This window comes from Pundamilia nyererei, unplaced genomic scaffold, assembly GCF_000239375.1.
Source record: "Pundamilia nyererei isolate P.nyererei 1_Seehausen unplaced genomic scaffold, PunNye1.0 scaffold00017, whole genome shotgun sequence".
NCBI classification, from domain to species: Eukaryota; Metazoa; Chordata; class Actinopteri; order Cichliformes; family Cichlidae; genus Pundamilia; species Pundamilia nyererei.
The window spans coordinates 1,403,548-1,425,017 of NW_005187418.1; the positions used below are offsets into that span (position 1 = coordinate 1,403,548).

Here is a 21,470-nt window from a genome sequence, read left to right on the forward strand (position 1 = left end):
ACTGGAAGAGAAAGCTCATGATTATACTGGTGGCTACGTCTAGGGCTGTCCTTCCCTGTGATCTGGAAGACGCTGCTGCGTTGCATACCTCAGTTTCTCAGCCAAAACTAAGGCGTCAAAGACCAAAACAAACAGCTGGAAGCTGTTAAACGGGACTCAGCCTACCAGGGTGAGTGATGCCACAGTGGCTACATCCATCTTTTATATGCAGTCCATGCCAATTACGGATTATTGAGCAGATTGTGTTTCCACATCCAGTCCACCTTCTGATCGGATCATTAGAGGAGAGCACTTTGCTTTTACCAGGAGTTAGTTTCTGATGGTCATAACTGCAGAGATACTCAAGAGTCTGGAGTTGAGTTCATCCCCCAGTTACTCACATTGCCGCCACCGGGTACATGTTTGATATTGTCTTTGGAGCCACACTTAGACAGCACATTACTAAAGTCCAACTTCTGATCAAGGATTTGTACCTGGAAAAGTGAAAATGTCAGCTTTTAGATTTAGAGTTTAGACGATGGCTTGATTTGATTAAAGAAGTGGGAAGAAACTCGTGCGGGAGTGTGACCGCATGCGGGGTTGGTGAGAGTCGATAATTCAAAGTGTGCATTGGTCTTCACTTCTTCTCATTTCTTTACTTGTCCAACACTGGCAGGAACCAAAGACTGATTTTCAGCTCTTCTATCATCTACCAGAATAAAGACTTTCTAGTTTGAACTCTGAATGGAGCTGAATTACTTATTTTGGTCCATAAATATCACAACACGTGATACTTTTGAGTTTCATCAGTAAAACATCGGACACGTGACTGCACCCTGAATAAAATTAGACCAACGACCTGCATGGCTTTAGCTAAAATAAACCTCTAGCGTCACACACACACACACACACACACACACACACACACACACACACACACACACACACACACCGACATCACACTGCAGACTACACTCGACACACTGAGCTGCAGACTGGAGTTTTACTTCCACAAACATTTCTTAGAGACATGGCTGCCCCGGGAAGATTAGAGCTAAATAATATTGAAATAAAAAAAATAACAATAATAATAAAATATCTATTTTTTAAAAAAAGTTGCATTGTGTCTTTATCAAAACTAACTTGATTAAAATAATCTTTAGTGTATTTGTCTGTTGAGACCTGAGGTGTGCAGATTATTGTGAGTCAGCTGCCTGACTTGTGTTTGTATAGTAACACCTGAACTTCTGAAATCTCACACTGACAAATCGTCATCATCTAGTCTTCTTCTTTCGGTTCCTCTTTTTAGGGTCACCACACAGACCACCTGCCTCATCCCAGCATCCTCTTTTCCCACTTACCTTCACTACATCCTCCTTACATCTTCACTGTTACACCTGTCTCCCTCACCTGTCTGTGCTCTTCTCTTCAAGTTAAACTAACTAGTTAATCTGTGTGCTCTTCATTCTCTTCATAGCTGCCGGCCCCTGAAATAATGCCCTATATGTAATAATAAAAGTAACAATGGAGCAAGTAAAAAACTAAATGAGCAAATCCACTCTGGAAACAGACATGACAGGGAAATGGTAGGTGGAAGGAACAACAAAGGGTTCAGGGCCTTCTGTGTTGGTATTAAAACTCAAGCATGTAAAATGACCGAGTGGGGTCATCAGATGTTACACAAAACTGATTTGCAGTTTTAAAGAGGTGCTTCTCAGACCTGAAACCTGGACAAAACCTGAACTTCCTGCCTGGTCTCATCACGTTATTGTGCAGAAATATCAGCTGATTCTGAGGAACTTTGTCTCAGATTTGATCGTTTTTATAACTGGAACGACTCTCGAGGCTCTCGGTCTGTTAGCCACGGTTCACTGCAAAACATCACGTTTAATCACAATGCAGCGATTAAAAGAGGAAGAAATGATGTTAAAAACAGCTTTGAGGCTATCCATGATACACCAATAGGCCAAAATGAAACGCTGCAGAAACAGAGGGACACATTTGTGGCAGGAAAAGGTTTTATGATTAAAAACCCACAATGGCACATAGAAATATACGCCTGGATCATAGACGACTCCACTCGGTCACGTGAATGTTAAAACTCTGATCTGCAAACTCAGTGGGCAGTGTTCTGTGAGGGGGTGTATTCAGAGTATTTCCCAGGTTACCTTTCCCCCTCCGGGCTGATGCTTGATGTTTTCTGTGGAGCCGATCTTGGACCTGACGTTCTTCAGGTCTGGCAGCGGCGCCGCGGCAGCCAGAGGAGCCGGTGGACGGCTCTTCAGCGAGCCCGGGGATTTGGGGGTGGAGCGAACCACAGCCACCTTCTTCACTTTGTTGGCATCGGCCCCTGACTTTGCAGAATTTGATTGGCTACCGGGGGATTTGGGAGTGCCGGGGCTGCTCTGTCCACTCCTGGCATCTAGAGGATCCAGAGAAATTATAAGTTAGGAGGAGTGTGATGAGTCATGCATGTAGAAGAAATCATTAAAAATAATAAAAAATAAAGCATACTAGGAGCTCTACTGGCTAAAAGCTGACCGAGTTTGATCCAGAAACAGCAGATCAGACCGTGTTATTGTGGCCATGCAAGGCTGGAAGCGATTTCTAATCATTTCCTTTATTTGATTTGATTTTTTTACCTTTTTCATTTTTTGGAGTGAGGGATTTGTTGGCACGAGCTAGATCACAGAAAATATAACACATCATTACCGCGTACTCCAAAAATACGGAAGCCTATATTAAAAATAATAATGGATTGGATTTATATAGCGCTTTTCAAGGCACCCAAAGCGCTTTACAATGCCACTATTCATTCACTCTCACATTCACACACTGGTGGAGGCAGCTACGGTTGTAGCCACAGCTGCCCTGGGGCAGACTGACAGAAGCGAGGCTGCCATCGGCCCCTCTGGCCAACACCAGTAGGCGGTATGGAAAAGTGTCTTGCCCAAGGACACAACGACAAGGACAGAGAGCCCGGGAATCGAACCGGCGACCTTCCGGTTACAGATACGCTTCCCAACCCCCTGAGCCACATCGAGCTTTAAGAGCAGATTAAATAATTATTTTACCCGTTAGGTGCCATTTTTTTCTTTGAAGAGTTTCTCTGCACAGCTGTTTAGCCACCGACACAATTTCTGTTTTTCATTCACTTTGTTGCTTTTGGATTTTGGGGGGAGATTATTTCATGCCTGTTTCTGTGATTTAGTAAAGAATAATGACATTTCTACTGGTACATAAATCACATTTATGCAAAGAGTCCACTGATTCTTGGTTAGATGTGGGCAGTTTCATAACCACAGATCCAGTCACACAGAGACTGGTCAGCGACCTCTACCAGCTGGTTTGCATGTGGTTGCTGGAGGTTGCAGGGAGTTGTGAGGTACTTACAACCTGCTTGTACCTTCTGAGATGGTGAGGCACAAGCACTACAGCACGGCCTGCGTTGCAGACAGCTCGGTGTCTATCAGGGACTACAAGTGACTGGAGCAATCTGCAAGCAACCAAAGCAACTACCACTAGGAACCTCTAACAACCACTCCCAGCCAGTCGGCGAACACATATTTTCCAGATGGATGGATCTCGATCAATCAGGATTTGGCCCAGAAGCTGATATCCAGCAGAGAATTGCAGAAGGTGTGAATAAGAAGGGTCAACACTGTGAATATTGACTCTCTGCATCAAGAAATTACCGAAATATTTAACTGAAAAGGGCAATCACAGTCTGCAAACTAAAAGTACATTTACAGCCAAACCCATTTGCTGTAAAAATGAGCATGTTTCAGGTTTAAATGATATGGCTAAGTCCGCTTTAGGCTTCCATACTAAAATCAGTAAAGTAAAAGTTGAGTTTAGCACAAAGGCCTCGGCTCGTACCTGGTTGAGCTGCAGTTCTGGCAGAAGTTTTGGCCCCTGGAGTCTGAGACTTTGCACCGCTCTGAAAGTCACCACAACACTATTTTAGTTTCCAGCAAAGAGACGTCTTGGAGATGGTTGAATGCAGTAACATTGCACACTAATCAGTGAGGAATTGATGAGTCGTTTCTTCATATAATGTTTGGTGATAATAGAGGGAGGAATCAGGTTCCAGTCCATGTTTTTCTTTGACCGTTTCAAACAAGATTCAGTCAGCGAGTGTGAAGAAAACTGAGCGAGTCAGTCGGCTCACGTCTGAGCTCTAAGCTGCATTCAGACCTGTACTTACTCCAGGCTGCCTGGGCCCTGTGCTGCTGACTTTAATGGGGATCGAGCTGTGGCCATTTCGGGAGGATGCGGGTGATTTGGCGCCCTTGGCGGTTATGGACGGTCTTTGAGGGGAAGAGGTCGGTGTGGTGGCAGTTTGAGTCTTTTTCATGAAGAGGAAGAAATGAATGAAAAACAAAAGGTCCAATGACAATGACCACAAAACAAAAGAATGATTAAAAATAACTGAAAGATGATAAAAATAAAGGATTTTTTTATGACATGAATAAAATGTTCTGGTTTATTATAACTTGGATCTTGTTTTTACACAAACACGTGTAGTGCCAAGAGAGGGGATAGTCCTAATATGGTCATCTCAGGCACAGAAGCCCCACCTCCCTGCTGTTTAGATAGGGCGTCCAATCCAATTTCTTCTTATTATTATACTTGGAAGTTAAAGGGGGTGTGCTATTGGGCAAATCAGGCAGGTGCATGAACCAGCTTTTATAGAGTCGTTGGTTCAAGTCGAGAGGCATCATCCTGGGAAATGAGGCCAGTGCCTAAAAACTGCAATTCCTCCTGTGGCCACTTGAGACTTGCTCCAAATGTGAGTGAATCTCCGTAGACTTGCATGTTAAAATGTCCAACACAGGCAGGTGTAGCTGCTAGCTGCTTATTATGAATCACCTCCACTAATTGGAGTCCAGCAGGTTTTGATATTGGTGCTTTTGCAGCATTTTGATGGGATTATATAATATATAAATATTATAGTTTGCAGTGTTTGTGCTCCAGTTTGAGCTAAACTGCAGTATTTTCTTAGTCTGATAATAAAACAGTAATTACTGAGAGCTCAACACTGTCGCTGGAAGGAGTTCAGTTAAATGCTGAATATATGTGATAGACATGGGTAATAATATGTCGTGTTTGTTAACTAAAGAAAATAAAACCAAAGGTTTTAATAAACCAGAATATTTCACAACAACTAAAAGGCGTAAAGAAATGAGCGACTGAACCTAAAAAATGCCGTTGGTGACGTACCTTATCTCCGTTATCCATCACTCCTTGAGCTATAGAAAAGAAATAGAAGCAAACTTTAGCTTTTGGCACCTTTTTTTAAAAGCTTAATATCTATATTATTTTTTCATATCCACCCAAGTGCAATAAGTTAAGACTTTTGCTTCCATGAGCGTGCCAGAATGCATTCTCATGGAAAGTGAAATGAGTGATGTTGGGTATGCAGCATGCAAGAAAACACATAAAACAAAAAGGTGGCTTTTTTTAGGGCTGCATAACCAGCAAAGTGAGCAGAGATGGAGAGATGAAAGAAAAAAGCTAAAGTGGGGGGAGGGAGGACGACAAGCTTCTCCTCGGGTCAAAGTTAACGTCCATAGAAACACTTCGGAGGGAGAGTGCTGCATAACACAGAGCAGAAGCTGCGTTGGAAATCAAAGGAGTGGAAGGAGTGAACTGAAGAGGACTGGTTCTGAACTGGTGAACATGACAGCACACAGACCTTTGAAAACAGCGACCGGCACCAAAGACTTTCTGGCTCGGGTGCTTTGGGGGGGCGTTTTCTGGAGCTCGGCGGTGCCGGTGGTCTGAGCCACACCGCTCCTCATCTCTGAGTCATTAGAAATGTCAGGCTTTGAATAGCTGGCTGTATGTAACGATGAGTCACCGCTGTTTTCAGCTGCCGTGTCAGATGGCAATTTGTTAAAAAGGCGCTGCTTCTTGGAAAGGTCTTCACAATGAGAATCGGAGCTAGACTGGAGCGCACTTTGCGTATGAGGAGCCCGGGGTGTTTCTGACGTGATATTTTTGCTTCCCGAGTCACCGAGGGGCTTCGGAGCTGCTCCTTCAGCAGTCAGTCCATCGTTTGTTTCTTCAGAAATGAGCTCCTCGCCCTGAGGAACACACAAGTTTCTGTCCCCAATGGATGTCAAGTCCTCCAAAGCTGTGCTTCGGACTAAAGACATTCCAGAGAGGTTGCTCATTTCACTGAGGCACTCGGAGGCGTCGAGACTGATGGCCCTCTGAGGATCTGCAGCTCCTGCCCACTCAGGGCTCCCCCTGCTGGCCTGCATGTCCCGTTTAATCTCTGCCCTGCAGCTGAGGTCTTCAGAGACCCACGAAGACTCACTTAGCCTCTTCCCACACTCTCCCACTGCTTTGCTTCCTGGGTCCAGAGAGCAGGAAGCTCCCATGAAGTCAACGCCCTTCCCAGCGTCTCCGTGCAGATCGGACTCTGCAAATCCAAACTCACCACGGACTCCAGAACCAGGCCTCGCTAATTTGTTTGGAAAGCAGATTAATGGTGACATTCACAGCAGCACTTGTTATCCATCTCCCCAATGAAACAAAAAAAAAAGAAAGTGGAGAAGTGATGAAGGAAAATAAAAGACTGTTTGATTACCCAGAACAAACACCAGACACTCAGAGAGCTGTGAGCGGTGATGATGCAACACAACAAACCCAGAAGTGATTAAAGGTGGAAAAGTGTGAGTTCACATGAAAACAAAATAAAAAATAATGCATCACAGTTGGGTGTCAGACGGAGAGATGATGCATTCCAGTGAACACACAGACCAGTGATTTATGCTGTTACAGAATACGTGATTAAAATGTGATGTAAAGCCTTTCTGAGCCGACTCTAGCAGTGCAAAAATAACGTATCCCACCCCACAACGGACCTCTAAGTACACACACGAGTCTGGAGTGTTTCACAAGAATATATTTGGACATTAATATCATACAGTTATGCAAAAACGAATAATTAAATGATCACACAAAGAAGCAAATTTCCACATTCTGACATTAAATGATAAAAACCTTAAACAGTTATGTAGTTAAATACATGTATTATTAATCAATAAATCTTTTTTTCATTAAACATATAGAATTATCCGTTAACTTATTTGATTTGTATTTAATTGTTATTTTAAGTAGTAGTATGAGCCACTGGATTCAGGGATGCCAGGTCATGATGCAGAGCGGACCACAGTCTTTATTATCAGGGACCGTTGTTAAAGCAGGTTTAGCCCAGTGCAGAGCTGTTTCTATTCAGTTTCATTTACAGGATCATGTTTAAGTTGAAGATTTGACATTTTTCTTTTTCTAGTTTGATTTTTCTTTAGTTGGCTGCACTGCATCCAACACACTGAGCCACGGTTGTGAAGAAAGGAATAAATATTTATTTCTGCCTCCACCAGTCGGTCAACCTTCACAGTGACCTTGAGCCCGAGGACAGTTTGAGGGAAGACGCACTAGGCGATCACTGTGCGCAAGTTTCGTGACAAATACTCATCAGTCCTTCAGCTGAATTAGCCAAAAACGTCATAAATTCCTTCGACTTTGATACAATACGGAGGCTATCCATGTACACCGACGTGTCAGGACTACGTTTACAGTATCTGGTCAAACGGTCAATATCAGAAAAACTATTCATTATAACACATTTTCCCTTTAAACTGAAAATAATGTTCAATTCCAGGAATCTCAAATTGAAAACTGCAGATGCTGAAATCTAAAAAAAAAACAAAATAGAAAATATAAAAAAAATGTAAAGACTGAATAATAATTATAAAAAAGTGCTTTATTGTTTCTTATTGTTACCGTTATGGGTGAGGGTTAGTGCCGTTTTAAAACTATAGAAATACTCTAAAAATAAAATAATGAAAAAATAATAACTTGTGCTAAATTATTATATTTACATATTGCGCAAGTTTGTTGTTTTGAACTTTTAAATGATGCTTGGTGTAATGTTTAGATGGAGGCGGATGATCTGCCGACCCTTACAGGAATCAGCCGAGAGGAGAAGGTGGTGTTTTTAACCTTTAATCCATAAACGCATCATTAAAGGAAACTGATGCAGAAATTTTAAAGATGTGCGTGTTTTACCATTTAAATAAACTGAAGTGACTGATTACATCTGAATTCAGGTGGAAAACTCCAGACTCTTTAATATAGTAGCAGGAAAATCAGAAACTGTGGTCAGAGGTTTACATTTGCAGACATGGATGCTGTGGTGATTTCAGCCTTATAATTATTTCCTTGAACTGTTTTTTTTCCAGAGGTGGAATGATTGTACAACATACATGTTTAAGGACTTGGGTAACACGAGTTTGAATATATTAAAAATATGAAATTGTAGACACAGGCTCAGATATATACATACATCCACTTAAATCTTTGAATTAATGGTGTTGAAGGTTCTAACTTGACAAAGCAGAGGTCTATTAACTTCTCATTAGTGACTGTGATTGATTAGAGCTGGTAGTTCTTCTTTGCAGCATTTGGAAGTTAGAAAGGTTCTTGGAGCCATTTCTAAAAAAACTGCAGTTTTAAGATCAGCAGTTTGAACAACTGCATGAAAGTAAAAGTTATTCTGTCACTGCTTTGCTGAGGAAGACCCAAACTGTCATCGTCAGATGAGAGTAAACTGGTTAGGATGTTCAGGAACAACCACCAAGGCTCAAGCCTGCCATGAAACTGCCTGAACACCAGCATGGCTGATCACAGTGAAGCAAGGTTTACATCTTCAGGGATTGAGAAGATGCCAAAACAAGAAAGCCCTCCAAAAATCCAAAATCCAATGCTCCAACACCAACACCTTCAAGCTTGACTGAAATTTGAGACTTCCCCTTTACGGACAAGCCAAATGCCTTCTGGAGAAAAGCCTGATTGTTTGGTCACCATGATGTTTGGAGCACAGGTGAGTCATGTGGGTCAGGTCTGTCATGGTGGTGGTGCCATCAAACAAAGTGGATGGAATAATGAAGAAGAAGGACTATTCAGTTCAATTGTATTTATATAGCACCAAATCACAAACAAGGCTGTCTCAAGGTGATTTATACTGTAAGGTAAAAACCCTACAATAAAGACTATACACGTAGAAACTAATGGCCTCCCCAAAGCACCGACCTCGACGCTTTGATTTGAAAATTTGTGGATTACGATTAAAAGTCGAGTATGTGCCAGGAAACCAACCACTTTAAATTAATTCCACTGATTCTGCCATGAACAGCGGGCAAATGTCCAGACAGAATTATGCCAACAGGCTTGTTGATGGATACAAAAAACATCCGGCCGAGTTGCAACTCGCTAAGGGACTTTTAAACTGATATTAGTGGGAGTGAACCTATCATTTTGACCATGTGTGGCTTAGAGAAAATCAAAAAAACTTTATTTGTTTTTGTTTTTTAAAGTCAACAAAGATGTATGTTGCACAATCATTGAACCCTGGAGAAAAAACAGTTTGAAGGAATCATTAAAAGCCCAAAATTACCACAATATTCATGCGTGTCTGTAAACTTCTGACAACAACTGTAGAGAATAGAGGATCCATTTAATTAAACACTATATGGAACATACTAAAACACAACAGAGTGATCAGCTGCTTCCTCTCTGAGGTTGCTTTCATTGCACCTAGGCTCATTCATATCTATCTCCTGCAGTAAATAAATACTGTCTACGTGCAATCAATAAAACATACAACAGCCTACCTGTTGAAGACGCTCCTGCTGCTGATGGAACATAATGAGACAGATGGAAAAGATAGAGAGCTCAGTCAGTAATGGCTCTCTGTCACTCGTGTGTGATTAATACACCCACCCGGTGCAAACGAATCAATAAAAGCTTGCATACAGCATGTCTTCAGTCAAAGCAGAAAGCCCACAGCAAATACAGGTTAGATAAAGACATCATTCAAAATCATAAAGATGGATAAGCAGGCTTTTATTTTCTTGCCTCGTGCAGCAGTACCACACTGAACGCTGCTCTGTGTGGTACTTGAGCTGTTTTAAACATTACCCTGGCTTTCCCCGCAACCGTGCATCTGTTTAACAGATCACAGGACTCTTAAATCTGCCTGTGGTCTGGACGTTCCTTTCATTCTGAAATAGCCAGGATGTAACCATCTTTTTGTTTAAAAAAGGGGGGACATGTTTGCCTCTCGAGCCTTCTTACGATCATGTTGCAGTTCTGGAAGGGGCCGCATATATAACCGTCTGAAAGTAAGCATTGGAAGAAAAAAGCAAAGCCAAAACAGAAACCCAGAAACTCTGTTTTCCAGTGAAGATGCTGAAAGAAACGCACAAACATACAGAGCAGCAGCAGGAAGCTTTGGTCACTTTGAAAAATACACTTATCAGCTTTCTTCTGTGAGAGTTATCTAAGAATAAGAAGTCATAAAGGTTCCTCTGGCATCAGTGACGACTCACCATCAGCTTTTATGTCATTTTACAGCGTGCAAGGTTGAGCAGGGCGACTTTGAACCAAAATCATTACCCTTCTCTAAACCTCACCAAGTAGTTTTTGTGCCTAAAACTAACCAACTAACCAAACAATGTGTGAAAGCGAAAGAAAATGGATATGAAAAACAAAATCCACAGAAAAAAGTGAAGCTTGCAACAATCTTAACAACATTGGAGGACAATGTTGTTAAGATTGTTGCAAGCTTCACTTTCTGAGAATAACCAGAGTGTTTAATGGTCTGGGAAGAACGTGCTGAAACACTAACACTGTTCTCACGTCTGTACACGCAAAATAAAGACAATATTAGCTACAGTCAACCAGCTTAGCATATAATGAGCTATGTTATAATGGGTAACAGAGACAACTAGCTGACATGATAGTTATAGGTGCAAAATCATATAATTTTAACTCTGCTTTACTGCCGTGTCTCTTAATGCATATCTGTGGAGACAGAAGGTCAGTCCACTAATAAATTCATTAGAACTCCCCGAATTTTCAATTTGGTATCTATTTCCGATGGAATTTTCCTTTTTCTTCCTCTTCCCAAAATGGGATACCAACTTTGGTCTCCTGCATGCACTCAACCTCAGATTTTGTGAGCATTTCAAATGTGAATGAAGTCGACCTCTTCTGTAGTCTCAACCGGCAGATGGCCCCGCCCCTTCCTGAGCCTGGTTCAGCAGGAGGTTTCTTCCTGTTAAAAGGGAGTTTTTCCTTCCCACTGTCACCAAAGTGCTTGTCATAGGGGGTCTCTGTATGTATTATTTTAGGGTCTACCTTACAATATAAAGCACCTTGAGGCAACTGTTGTTGTGATTTGGTGCTATATAAATAAAACTGAATTGAATTGTAGTTCACATGAGAAAACCTTCTTTTAATAAATAACTGAGTGTTACAGGACTTGTCAGGGGGCCTCCTGCTTCCACTACATACATAGCCCACGTAAACAAGTGGAGTCTCATGCTAAGCTAAGCTAAACTAACAGCTGTAGCTGCACATCTCATCGAGTAAGTGTATTTCTCAAAATGTCCTGCTATTCTTTTAACGATGCTGGGGAAACAAAAGGAAGCACGAGCAGCAGAAAAGAGGCAGCAGCTCAGCGTCTGGAGGCGTACCGAGTTGCCCCTCGTCTTTGCTCACGGTGCTCTCTGTATCTTCAGCTCCTGCTTTCTCTGCAGGCGCCTCTGCTGTTGGATAAATGGATCTCAGTCAAACATCAACAGGAATTGTTAAAGTCTAATCTGACACTTCATCAGGTTCACACAGCTCAGGCTAATGTTGTGTTTACTACCACACGTCAGCAGCTTCAGAAGCTGTTAAAGAGATCAAGGAGATTTTTCAGCCCGATGACTTCCCACCTCGCTTCGCTTTGGAAAAGCTGTCAGTCTCAGTATTTATGATCAAAGCCTGCTCGACCCGGGCTGGAGTGACGCTACTGTGGCCACATCGTACAGGCACAGAGGGGCATTGTTTTCCATGTTAGTCACTGATCTGTTCATGTTCGCTGGCTCTTATTGCACTCTGTGTGGTAACAACACAACTCGCTGTAGAATCAGGCAAATCAAAAGGTTTTAGCAAGAAAACTCAAACTTGAATCATAAAAGTTTAGAGTTAGGGAGCAAAAGAAAACCAGCAAACCAAGACAAGCGTTTCTCTCAATAGAGCTCTAAATGAAGAAGATAAATCAAGTGATGATTTGCACACAAACTGAACCATGCTAAATAAGAGCTAAAACACGGGTTAAGCTGCAGCTCAGGCTTCATGTCAGAAGTGCAGGCAGGCGTACCGGGCTGCGCCTCGTCATCACAGTGGCTGCTGTCTGGCTGAGAGAGCTCAGACACAGAATTCACCCCATTCTCACTGAGTGCTGCTTCATCGTCTGCAAATCAAAGGTAAACTGGAGGTCAAAGCCGAGGTAATCGTGACAGAAACTTGGAAAAAACCAACCACACACTGCTTAGAGGTCAACTGTGAAGCAGAATTCAAAATGGTTAAAAGGCATCAGCGGCAGTCTGACATTTAAACCCAGAACCATGAAAAGTCTTCAGCCGGCTCTGTTTAAGGAGGTAACACATTTATTCACAGTCTACTCACCTTAAAACAATAAATACTGAACTACAGCAGAGCTACTGCCTCGATTTTCCAAAAAGGAAGACTATTTCTGGAACGATGCATTTAGACAGCATCGCCAGCCTCAGCTTGACTGAGGGCTACACGGCAGATTTGGATTATATTAAGGTCCGGTTTAGAAAACTAGACATATATTTCCTGGATTATACTGTTGTGTGTTCATCAGGTCATCCTCACATACAATCTGCTTCATGTAAAGACTTCAGCAAATCAACAAAAATCCAGACAGCCTAGACGTTTACCCCATTTTGTTAGTCACAAGTATCAGCAGTGTTGGGAGAGTAGATAAAAACAATAGCCTAAAATGTTTGTGTTTTATTAATGAATTATTTATAATAAATAAAAGTCTGGCAGTCAGTTTAGGTCGTATTTGGTGCCCTTGTTTTGCTGTACACCACTTACAGGATATCAGACTATCTTAAATTAATTAGATAATTTAATTAGATAATTATGTTTTTCAGATTTTGACACTAACAAATTTTAACGGGAAGGTTGTTTCATGTCTGCAGCATCCAGACACAGTGGGGATGTGTCACCAAGGCAACCAAAAAACGCCTGGAGGCGTACCACGTCTTTGATGACACCGCCAAAATGTTAAAATCTGTCCCGTTATGGACTCGGACAGTGTCTCTGCTACGAGCTGCAACCAAAAAGGAAAATCTTCACGCTGTGTACGTCGACGTGAATCAACACACCCGAGTCTAGAAAATCATAATCAGAAGCACAACTCTATTGTATTTTACTAAATTCTATCCTGGAGTTGGTTTTTATGAGAATGTCTTTTCTTGTCATGATGAGATGTTTTTAATAATAATGAGGGGATAAATGGAGACTGACTCTAAATATCTAAATATTTACCAATTATAAAACAATAATTTAATGTAGAGATTAACAATCTTCCCTGTTTATAATAAGATCTACTTACTTTACTATAAAATTACAAAAACCTCCAGATCTGTAACAACTTTGTGATACTGACATCCAGTAATGTAACTTAGAAAAGCCTCTAAATATCCACATTATGAGATTTTAACTCATTTTTATGAGACAATAAATTACAGGACAGGCTCTTGTGATTTTATCACTAGAGCTTTATCAGAATAATGAACTCTTTATGATTTCTCTTAATTGTTATTTATGTCATGCTGCTGTAATTCTGTAATTCTGTAATAAATCAACATTATGGGATTAATTATGAAACTCTGTTTATAATCTCTTAATTATCTAATTTTAGAATTGTTATTACAATAATATTTATGAGGCATTAGATCAGGAAAGTCTCTAACTCTCTTAATTATGACATTTTATAACTATGAGATTACAGTTGAAAACAAAATTAAAACACTAAATTATCTCTTGTTTGTATCGCACTTCCTTGCAGATCAATAGATACAGTTTTGAAAGCTCTAATTTTGTATGCATCACTCCAAAGAACTAAGCAAAGCACCTCTAAAGCATCAGATGGCTAAAAGCTCTAAAATATCCTAAACGAACTAATCTCACTTTACAAATACGTCACTTTCCACACACCACATCTGCTGCTTAAAGGGATACTCACTTTGTGTTTCACTGCTGATACATGTGTTGTTTACCCCTGCAGATGGACCTGACTCTGTGCGCTGCTTCCTGTTAGCACATAAGATGATGGGAAATGGAAACGGGGAGAACGAATGCACTAGTGAGGGCTGTAAACTGGGGAAAGCTAGGCTACGTACTAATTAGCCATGTGGTTGATTTGGGTAGATTAGAAAAAAAGGGGAGAACATATTGCTGAGAGGTCTGACACTGATTATTCGCTCTGTGACGAATAAATCTGTCCAAACACAGTGAAGCAAACACGATGCATCTTTAGCCATTTATCTGCTCTTCGTTTACGTTTCAGGCATCAAATGGAGCTTTCTGAAAATGCTTTCTGTGCTGCGTTAAAGGCCCGATTGTTTATGGACTGAATTGCGAGCGAACAGTGGAGCTGGATGGAGACGGGGCTCTTTCTCAGGGGTCTGACCCAGATGCCCGGATTACAGAGCACAGTGCAGCTGCAGTCGAGCATGTCTTCTATCCATTATGTAAGAGATTAAAACAAAGCTCTGTAGAAACTCAGGAGCTCGGCCTCCACCCAGACGACAGTGAAATTTGGTTTAACTCTACATTTAAATTCTTCTCTTTGACATTCTTTGATGTCTATTCTAGGATTAAAGCTTTAATTAGAAACCCTTTACCTGTGAGCCCCACACACAGCTAATACATGCATTTCATACATTTTTAAAACACATTAAATTGTAGTTTAATGTAATAATTAATATAAAGCATTTAAATCCTCTAATGAAGACAAACTGGATTTTACAATTTGGCAACTGTGTTTAATTAAGATGTCATAATCTGTTTACATAACAGCCTCTTTCCATCAGTGCTACAAAGGAAAACGACAAATCATTTACTCCAGGCTTTTATATGCTTATAAATGCTAAATAGGTAAGAAACTTAATAATAAAAGTGTTTATTGCACAAAAGAGCAAAGCTGTTTATTCTTTAGCACAAAGTTTCATTTATATTTAAATATTAAAACATTTTACATAACTTCCTCTCAAACATGCTGTAATTTCAGAGACATTTTTACAGTTCGCTATAATTAGCAGCTAGCTCAGTCTATGTGATGTGATCATAGAGTTTGATTACAGCCTGCTAACGGCTCTCCTCCTATTTATCCACATGTAACATTTAGCCTCAGTGTTAGCAGTGACGCAGTGATCAATCAGTCAGTTTTATTACCGGGTGGGATCATGGTGGCTACGTCCATCGTTGATCCCTTTTCAGGAAGCTGTTATTAACACAAGGAAGATAATACCTCAGAGGTTTTATTGTTGTGGGCACCTCACAAACCTTTAGAGCTTAACTGCAGATGAAGAGCAATTGACAACAAGTACGAATTTAGCATTTTTCACATTTCATAATCAGACGGATTTTTGTTGCTGGTGAACAAAATGAGTTTGTACTTCTGTAGGTCAGTTTTCATCAGACTAATAATATAAAGTCTTCGGGTATATTCAGAGACAACACGTTCTCACTCCCAAAGCGTAACATTTTACGCTAGGTGACAAATCGTCAACATATTACGTTTTCGGCTACCCGCCACGTTCCTAAATGACGACCTCAGAAAAATGAGGAAATGTGAGAACCGTATGGACTCAATCTACACATGTTCGCTCTTTTTCTTCAAATCGCTTAGAAACACATGATTTAACACATATTTAACATGATTAAAGTCCTGGTTAAGGTCAGGAAAAAGGTTAGGTTTAGGGCTGGAATACAGGGCTGGAACGTCTATTACTGTGGGAGCGTCATTGCACTGGATTTCGGCCATAACCTGCCGCGTACCATAAGAACGCCGAAGGTCAAAACGTCGTGACAAAACGTCGGCATGTTACGCCTCGGGAGTGAGAACGGGCTGTCAGAGAACGTGTGGTACACACCAGCACTGGACACTCGACTGTGAGCCTCAGTGCAGGTGGACAACGGAGGGAAAATATGGAATGATATTAAAATGATTCATATTACACTGATTTTTACTTAAAGTTCAACTTAGCTAAGTTTTTGCAGTTAATTATTTGTGGTAATAAAAGTAAGTGATAAAAAGGAGGTGATAGATCATCGATAGGCCTCTCCTGTTCCTACAGTCTGAGCTGAACATATAAAGCCCTCACACGAGCTGATCCCGGATATTAAACCAAAACCAACGCGATGGCTCACTTGCACAGTTTTTCCTCATACTACAAAAACCACATTTATACAAAAAAGTTGCCGTTGTCTCAATTTTTTCCTTAAAAATAATACTTTTCCAAGAGTTTCCAGAGGTGTTGTATCACGTTGGATCCCCCTGATTGCATAAACCCGCTCTATGCTTTTATACTGATGAAGAGTGGGGTCATGTAATTTCCTGTCTTCCCTCTACTAGAGGGGCGGCTAGCTACGATCAATGAGAAGCGTGGAATTGACAGATTCTTTGGACGTGCACCATCAGATAATCTCTCGTATCCTTGGAAACTGAACATGCGTAGGTCTAACAGCACAAAAATAGCATCATCTCTACTCGTGCTGTGAGAAATAATGGTTTGCAGACAGAAGAAAAGAAAGCTGCTCATTGTTTAATCCAAATCATCTGCCAACCAAAGTGCAGCAACATCTCACAGCTCTCTGTCATCAGACTGATTTCAGACCCACCAGTGGAGCTCAGAGGATTCACAAGGTGAGCTGAAGCTGGAAAAAGATCTCATTAAAGACACTTTCTTGTCATTTTTAGTGAGTTTGCATTTGTGTGTTGGGTCCTATTTTGCTTCCAGACTGTATTTCTAATGTCTGACCTTTCATTTTGACTCCGTTCTCCTGGTGGTGCTGATCCTTGATGGTCATGTTGGCTAAGGAGCTGCTCATGGTGTCTCCAGAACTGTAGCTGTTCGCGTTGTTCACGTACTCCATTGCCAGTCGCGGGTCGGGCTGCAGGAAGAAAAAAGCAAATTAATGAAGTACTGAAGGTCCAGGGTGTGTCACGTTACACATGTCAGCTGAAAGTAGCTGACAAGCAAGAAAATGGCTGTAATGATGGCGCACTTAACAGACACTTTGTCTTCCGGCCTGCAGAACAAGCCCGTCACCACAGAATGTAAACAGACACTGTGCCTGTGAAAACCTTGTTATTTATACATCCTGACGTGGGGTCAGCGCTTCAGGTTACAGCCTCACAGACAAAAATAGTGCCCTCTGCCCATGTGCACGCTGTCCTCGCTGTGACAGGGCTGCACTTCCTAAACACCCACTGACTAACTGCAACAACAAGTGCAGCCACGTCTCAGCCGTGGCAGGCAGGTCATCAGGATGCAAACGCTCCCCACTGTACAACACAACACTGACGCTCCTTCAACCGCCGAGATGTGAATTGCGTCCAATCTCATAAAAAGAGGATTACATGTCAGATTAAACCCGAGCCTCTGGTTACATCAGCGCTTTTCAGCTTGAATCATATTTTTTCCCTCTCCTCTGACACAAACACACACACGCAGACAGTGTGGACAGCTTATGCCGTAATCAGTCTGTGCATCCAAACTGCATGCCCCGAGTTTGTTTGGTGATGCAGATTTGGCAGCTTCTGGCCTTCGGTTTCACCCTCATGTCTACTTTGGCACATAAACATGACACTTTAATCTCTGAGATGTACAATACAGCTTAAAGCGGCTATTATAGTAGCACATAAAATTGTCAAAGTAGTCACGGAAATAAAACAGCAAGTGCAAAAACTGCTGCTTCTAACTCAGTGAGGGAAAGTGGATTTCCTCAAGAATGAAAGTGAAAGTTTGGCCCATTTAATGCTTTATCCTTCTGGGCTTTTCTCTGTTACTGCATTTATTCAGCCGATACAGTTACTCGTTACTTTACAGATTAAGATTTATACATGAAAATACTATGAGCAGCTTATAAAATCGTAATAACCTCATGAACGCTTATTAAAAAAAAAAAGAAAAGAAAAACCTGCTCCATCTTCTGCTGCCCTTACTTTAGCTCGATGCTACCGAAATGTCCAGACCTCGCTCACACTAACCACCTCCCCCACTTCTTTCTGGGAGGTTCTGCCCACAGATGTAAGTTAGCTGAGAGACAGAGTGTCTCTATGCCCTGGATCTGCTGCTGGGCCTCCTCCTCATCTAAACACATCACCCAAGAGTTGTTCAGGAGCATGCCAGCCGCATACGGAAACACCTGAACTCTCTGCTTTTACTGAACACAAATCTCACGAATTCCTGTGACGCCACCTGATGCAAACGTCGTCTTAAGAGCAGCAGCGCCTGAACTGTTGCTATGGTTACCCACCCTATAAAACCCACCCTAAAGGCACGCTCAGCCCAGCTATGCGACCTTCCCTCTGTGTACCTTCATGTCTCCTGACCTTGGGTGTTTAAACAGCGCTCCACATTCAGCACAGATGACAGAAAAGGGACAAGGTGGAAACAAGATCAGGCTTAAGCACCACAGAGAGGCTCGTTTTCACAAAGAAGCTCGATTCTCCTCATAGTTCACACAGAGAATTCATCCAATCACCTGCTGTGAGTCAAAGCCTGATAGATATTGTCTGTAAAGGTTCTCAGTCATCCAGGTCATCGTAGTTACTTGTGAATAGTGAGTATTTCCAGCAGAAGAAGTGAGGCAAAATAAAGTGTGGCACTCACTTCTATAGAGGAATAAGATCTATCAGGTCTAAGGAGCTTGGAAAGAAAAGCATCTGGACTTCTTTAAGTTTCTTGTAGACGTTTCACCTCTCAACCGGGAAGCTTCTTCAATTCTAAGAGTCCCCAATTTTAAGCCCAAGGTGTGAAAACAGGCACGGGTCACAATTTACTGAGGTCAATCCTGGGCCATTTGACCTTAGTAAATCACATGATAGAGTGGGGCTAGGTTTCACACAGGGTTCACCCACACCAGTTTTCACTCCTTGGCTCATGTGATTAGACAGAGGATCAATACGGGGCTCCCATAGGGCTTAAAATCTGGGACTCTCCACATTTGCTCTTAGAACTGAAGAAGCTTGGGCTTTCTTTAAGTTATTAAAAACTCGGCCATGTGGAGCTGAGCTACCCAGATAAGTCATTTATACACCCACGACGTAGCTGTTATGTTCATTACCGAATGACTAAGATAAACCTTGTTATAGGACAAAAACAGGAGAGATGGTTCAACAAAAAGAGTCACAAATGTGTGTGATGTACACACAGTATGCTTAGTGTTTAACAGTGAAGGGCTACTTAAACTGTTGTAGCTCACTGCCAGGAGCGAGAAAAGGTGGATGTCAGCTGGAGCCATCCAAAGGCCCAATCCAAAGAGGGCAAACTCTAATGGGCCAATCACAGGACTCCACCTGTCTCAGCATTAAACACAGACTCGCACACTGTCTGGAGAAGCACACCTTAATTTTTCATGTCAACATTAGCCAAGTTGTTGCCATTTCACTCAGCTGTACAGTGGATAAGCTGGTTTCTCAGCTACAGCTACTTTGAGTAGTCAAATTGAATAGAAAAGCGCCAGCCTGTTTATTTGTACTTTAATGATAACAACAACTACATGGATTAAAAACAGTTTTATTCTGACAAAAAAACTCATTAACATAGGAGGAGGTCCTAATACATTATATAAGTGTGTATCCCATAGGAGCTCTAATGAATAGTGCACTCTCCCGGTCCTCACACACAGTTCCCCAACAAAACCCTTCATTGTAGCGTTACACATGACAGAATCCAAACAACAAGGAGAAGGCAGCACTCGTGCCAGCAAAGACAATCCCTCCGAGAGGTCGTTCACTCTGCATCCGGGAGCTCAGACGGTTGGAGAGCAAACAAACTCGAGTCTGATAAGGAGCAGATCCTTCAGATAATCATGTGTACACGAGCACTGTACGTTAGTGTGAATCATATCCTCTGCCTGAGACAGTAAGGCCAGAATAAAGAATCTATAGCTCAAATACATAACAGATTCACCACATCTAATTTTAAAAATAGAGGCGATCTTAAACCCGTTATCAGAAATGCTCGGGCGGAAGCAGTCCTGTAAACTCTCCTTCCCAAGAGCATTTCACTAATTTCGGTCCTCTGCAAACTTTACAACAGAAACACTTTAGATGGGACCAGCACCTCCTTAATGATTTGAACAGGGACAAAAACACACACACACATTTCACCTGCTGCAGAAAGGGAACGTGACAGCAGTCTTTGTCGCAGCTTCATGAGGGGGAAAAGCCTCAGAGGGCTGCTGATGCAGCTTGTTCCTCTCAGGGGCGTGTGAAAATGTGATCTTGGCACAGACCGTGCCTCTGCAAGGAGCTCGGTCAACAGGGATGTTGACACAGCTCCAAGAGCTCTGAGCACTCAGTGAGGCAAGCAGTCTGAAATTAGGTGTGTGTGTGTGTGTGTGTGTGTGTGTGTGTGTGTGTGTGTGTGTGTGTGTGCATTTAGCTCAAATTTAGAGCAAGATGCACTTTATTTCCTGTGTTTCTGCTGTTTCCCCTAGTGCGACAATTAAGATAAGTTTGAATCCCTGCAGAATTCCTGATATGTTGCTCATAAAGATTAACCATAAATTGTATATAAAGCTGCAGCCGCACTTTGGCCACTGTCATGTTGGCTTTTAGGGCCAAGAAGGGACCATATTTAAATGTTAATGGAGTGCTAAGTCAGCAGCTAGCAGTAGACACAGGTATCTGTTAAGTGCTTCCAACTAACCAAACAATAAAACTGAAGAATTTCATTAATCAAAAGTGAAACACAAACTACTTAGATGTGCTGCGCCATGTATTATTTCCCATTAAACACTTTAGCAGCACCAACAGCTTAAACACAATCGAGTGGTGAGGACACCTGCCAATCAAAGAAACCACGCCCATAACTGCAGAATCCAGAGAGACGAGTTATAAAAAGGTTACCCTGTCAGCTGTTATATCTGTAACAGGCTGCAAATGTTTATTTCTGATATAAAGTTGGCTACTAGAAGAACTCCAAACCTGCAAGTCATAATGATCCAGAGTTAAGTGGACTCAGATTTGACTTTACAAACAGTTTGTGCAGCTTCCTTTATAATCTGAACATGTAGAATTACAAATATGCAGCAATCTGGGGACACTTGAATAATGAAAATTATGAAATTGCATTATTCTTAAAGCCAGCCCAAAAAACAGAAAAATATAAAAGGTTTTAGTTGCTAATTATCCTTTATTGACAAATAATAATGAGGGTCACTGTCTGTATAAGTGGATGAGTGCCAGCACGGGTCCTTAGCTGCCCGTTACGGATCATCTCTGCTAATTTGAGTAACTGAGCTGTGCCTCTTAACTGTGTTTGTGCTTTCTGGAGCATTTTAGTGCAGCGGTCCCCAACCTTTTTTGCGCCACG

At 41.7% G+C, this 21,470-nt stretch overlaps 1 protein-coding gene across 12 annotated transcripts in view; it reads right to left on the reverse strand.

Annotated features, from left to right (window-relative positions):
• Positions 1 to 21,470, reverse strand: part of LOC102192269 (microtubule-associated protein tau-like) — a 37,534-nt gene that overhangs the window by 10,624 nt on the left and 5,440 nt on the right. Inside the window, exons 2-9 of one of the 12 annotated variants that reach the window (XM_013909000.1) lie at positions 16,905 to 17,037; positions 12,203 to 12,295; positions 11,532 to 11,600; positions 9,666 to 9,686; positions 5,203 to 5,231; positions 4,187 to 4,327; positions 3,859 to 3,919; positions 2,148 to 2,401 (exon numbers count right to left, since the gene is read on the reverse strand). In XM_013909000.1, coding sequence (XP_013764454.1) covers positions 2,148 to 2,401; positions 3,859 to 3,919; positions 4,187 to 4,327; positions 5,203 to 5,231; positions 9,666 to 9,686; positions 11,532 to 11,600; positions 12,203 to 12,295; positions 16,905 to 17,019 — 783 coding nt within the window. In that variant the 5' untranslated portion in view covers positions 17,020 to 17,037. Of the gene's footprint in view, positions 1 to 2,147; positions 2,402 to 3,858; positions 3,920 to 4,186; positions 4,328 to 5,202; positions 5,232 to 9,665; positions 9,687 to 11,531; positions 11,604 to 12,202; positions 12,296 to 16,904; positions 17,038 to 21,470 lie in introns of all 12 variants that reach the window. The other 11 variants (XM_013908999.1, XM_013909004.1, XM_013909003.1 and 8 more) reach the window with 11 other exon arrangements.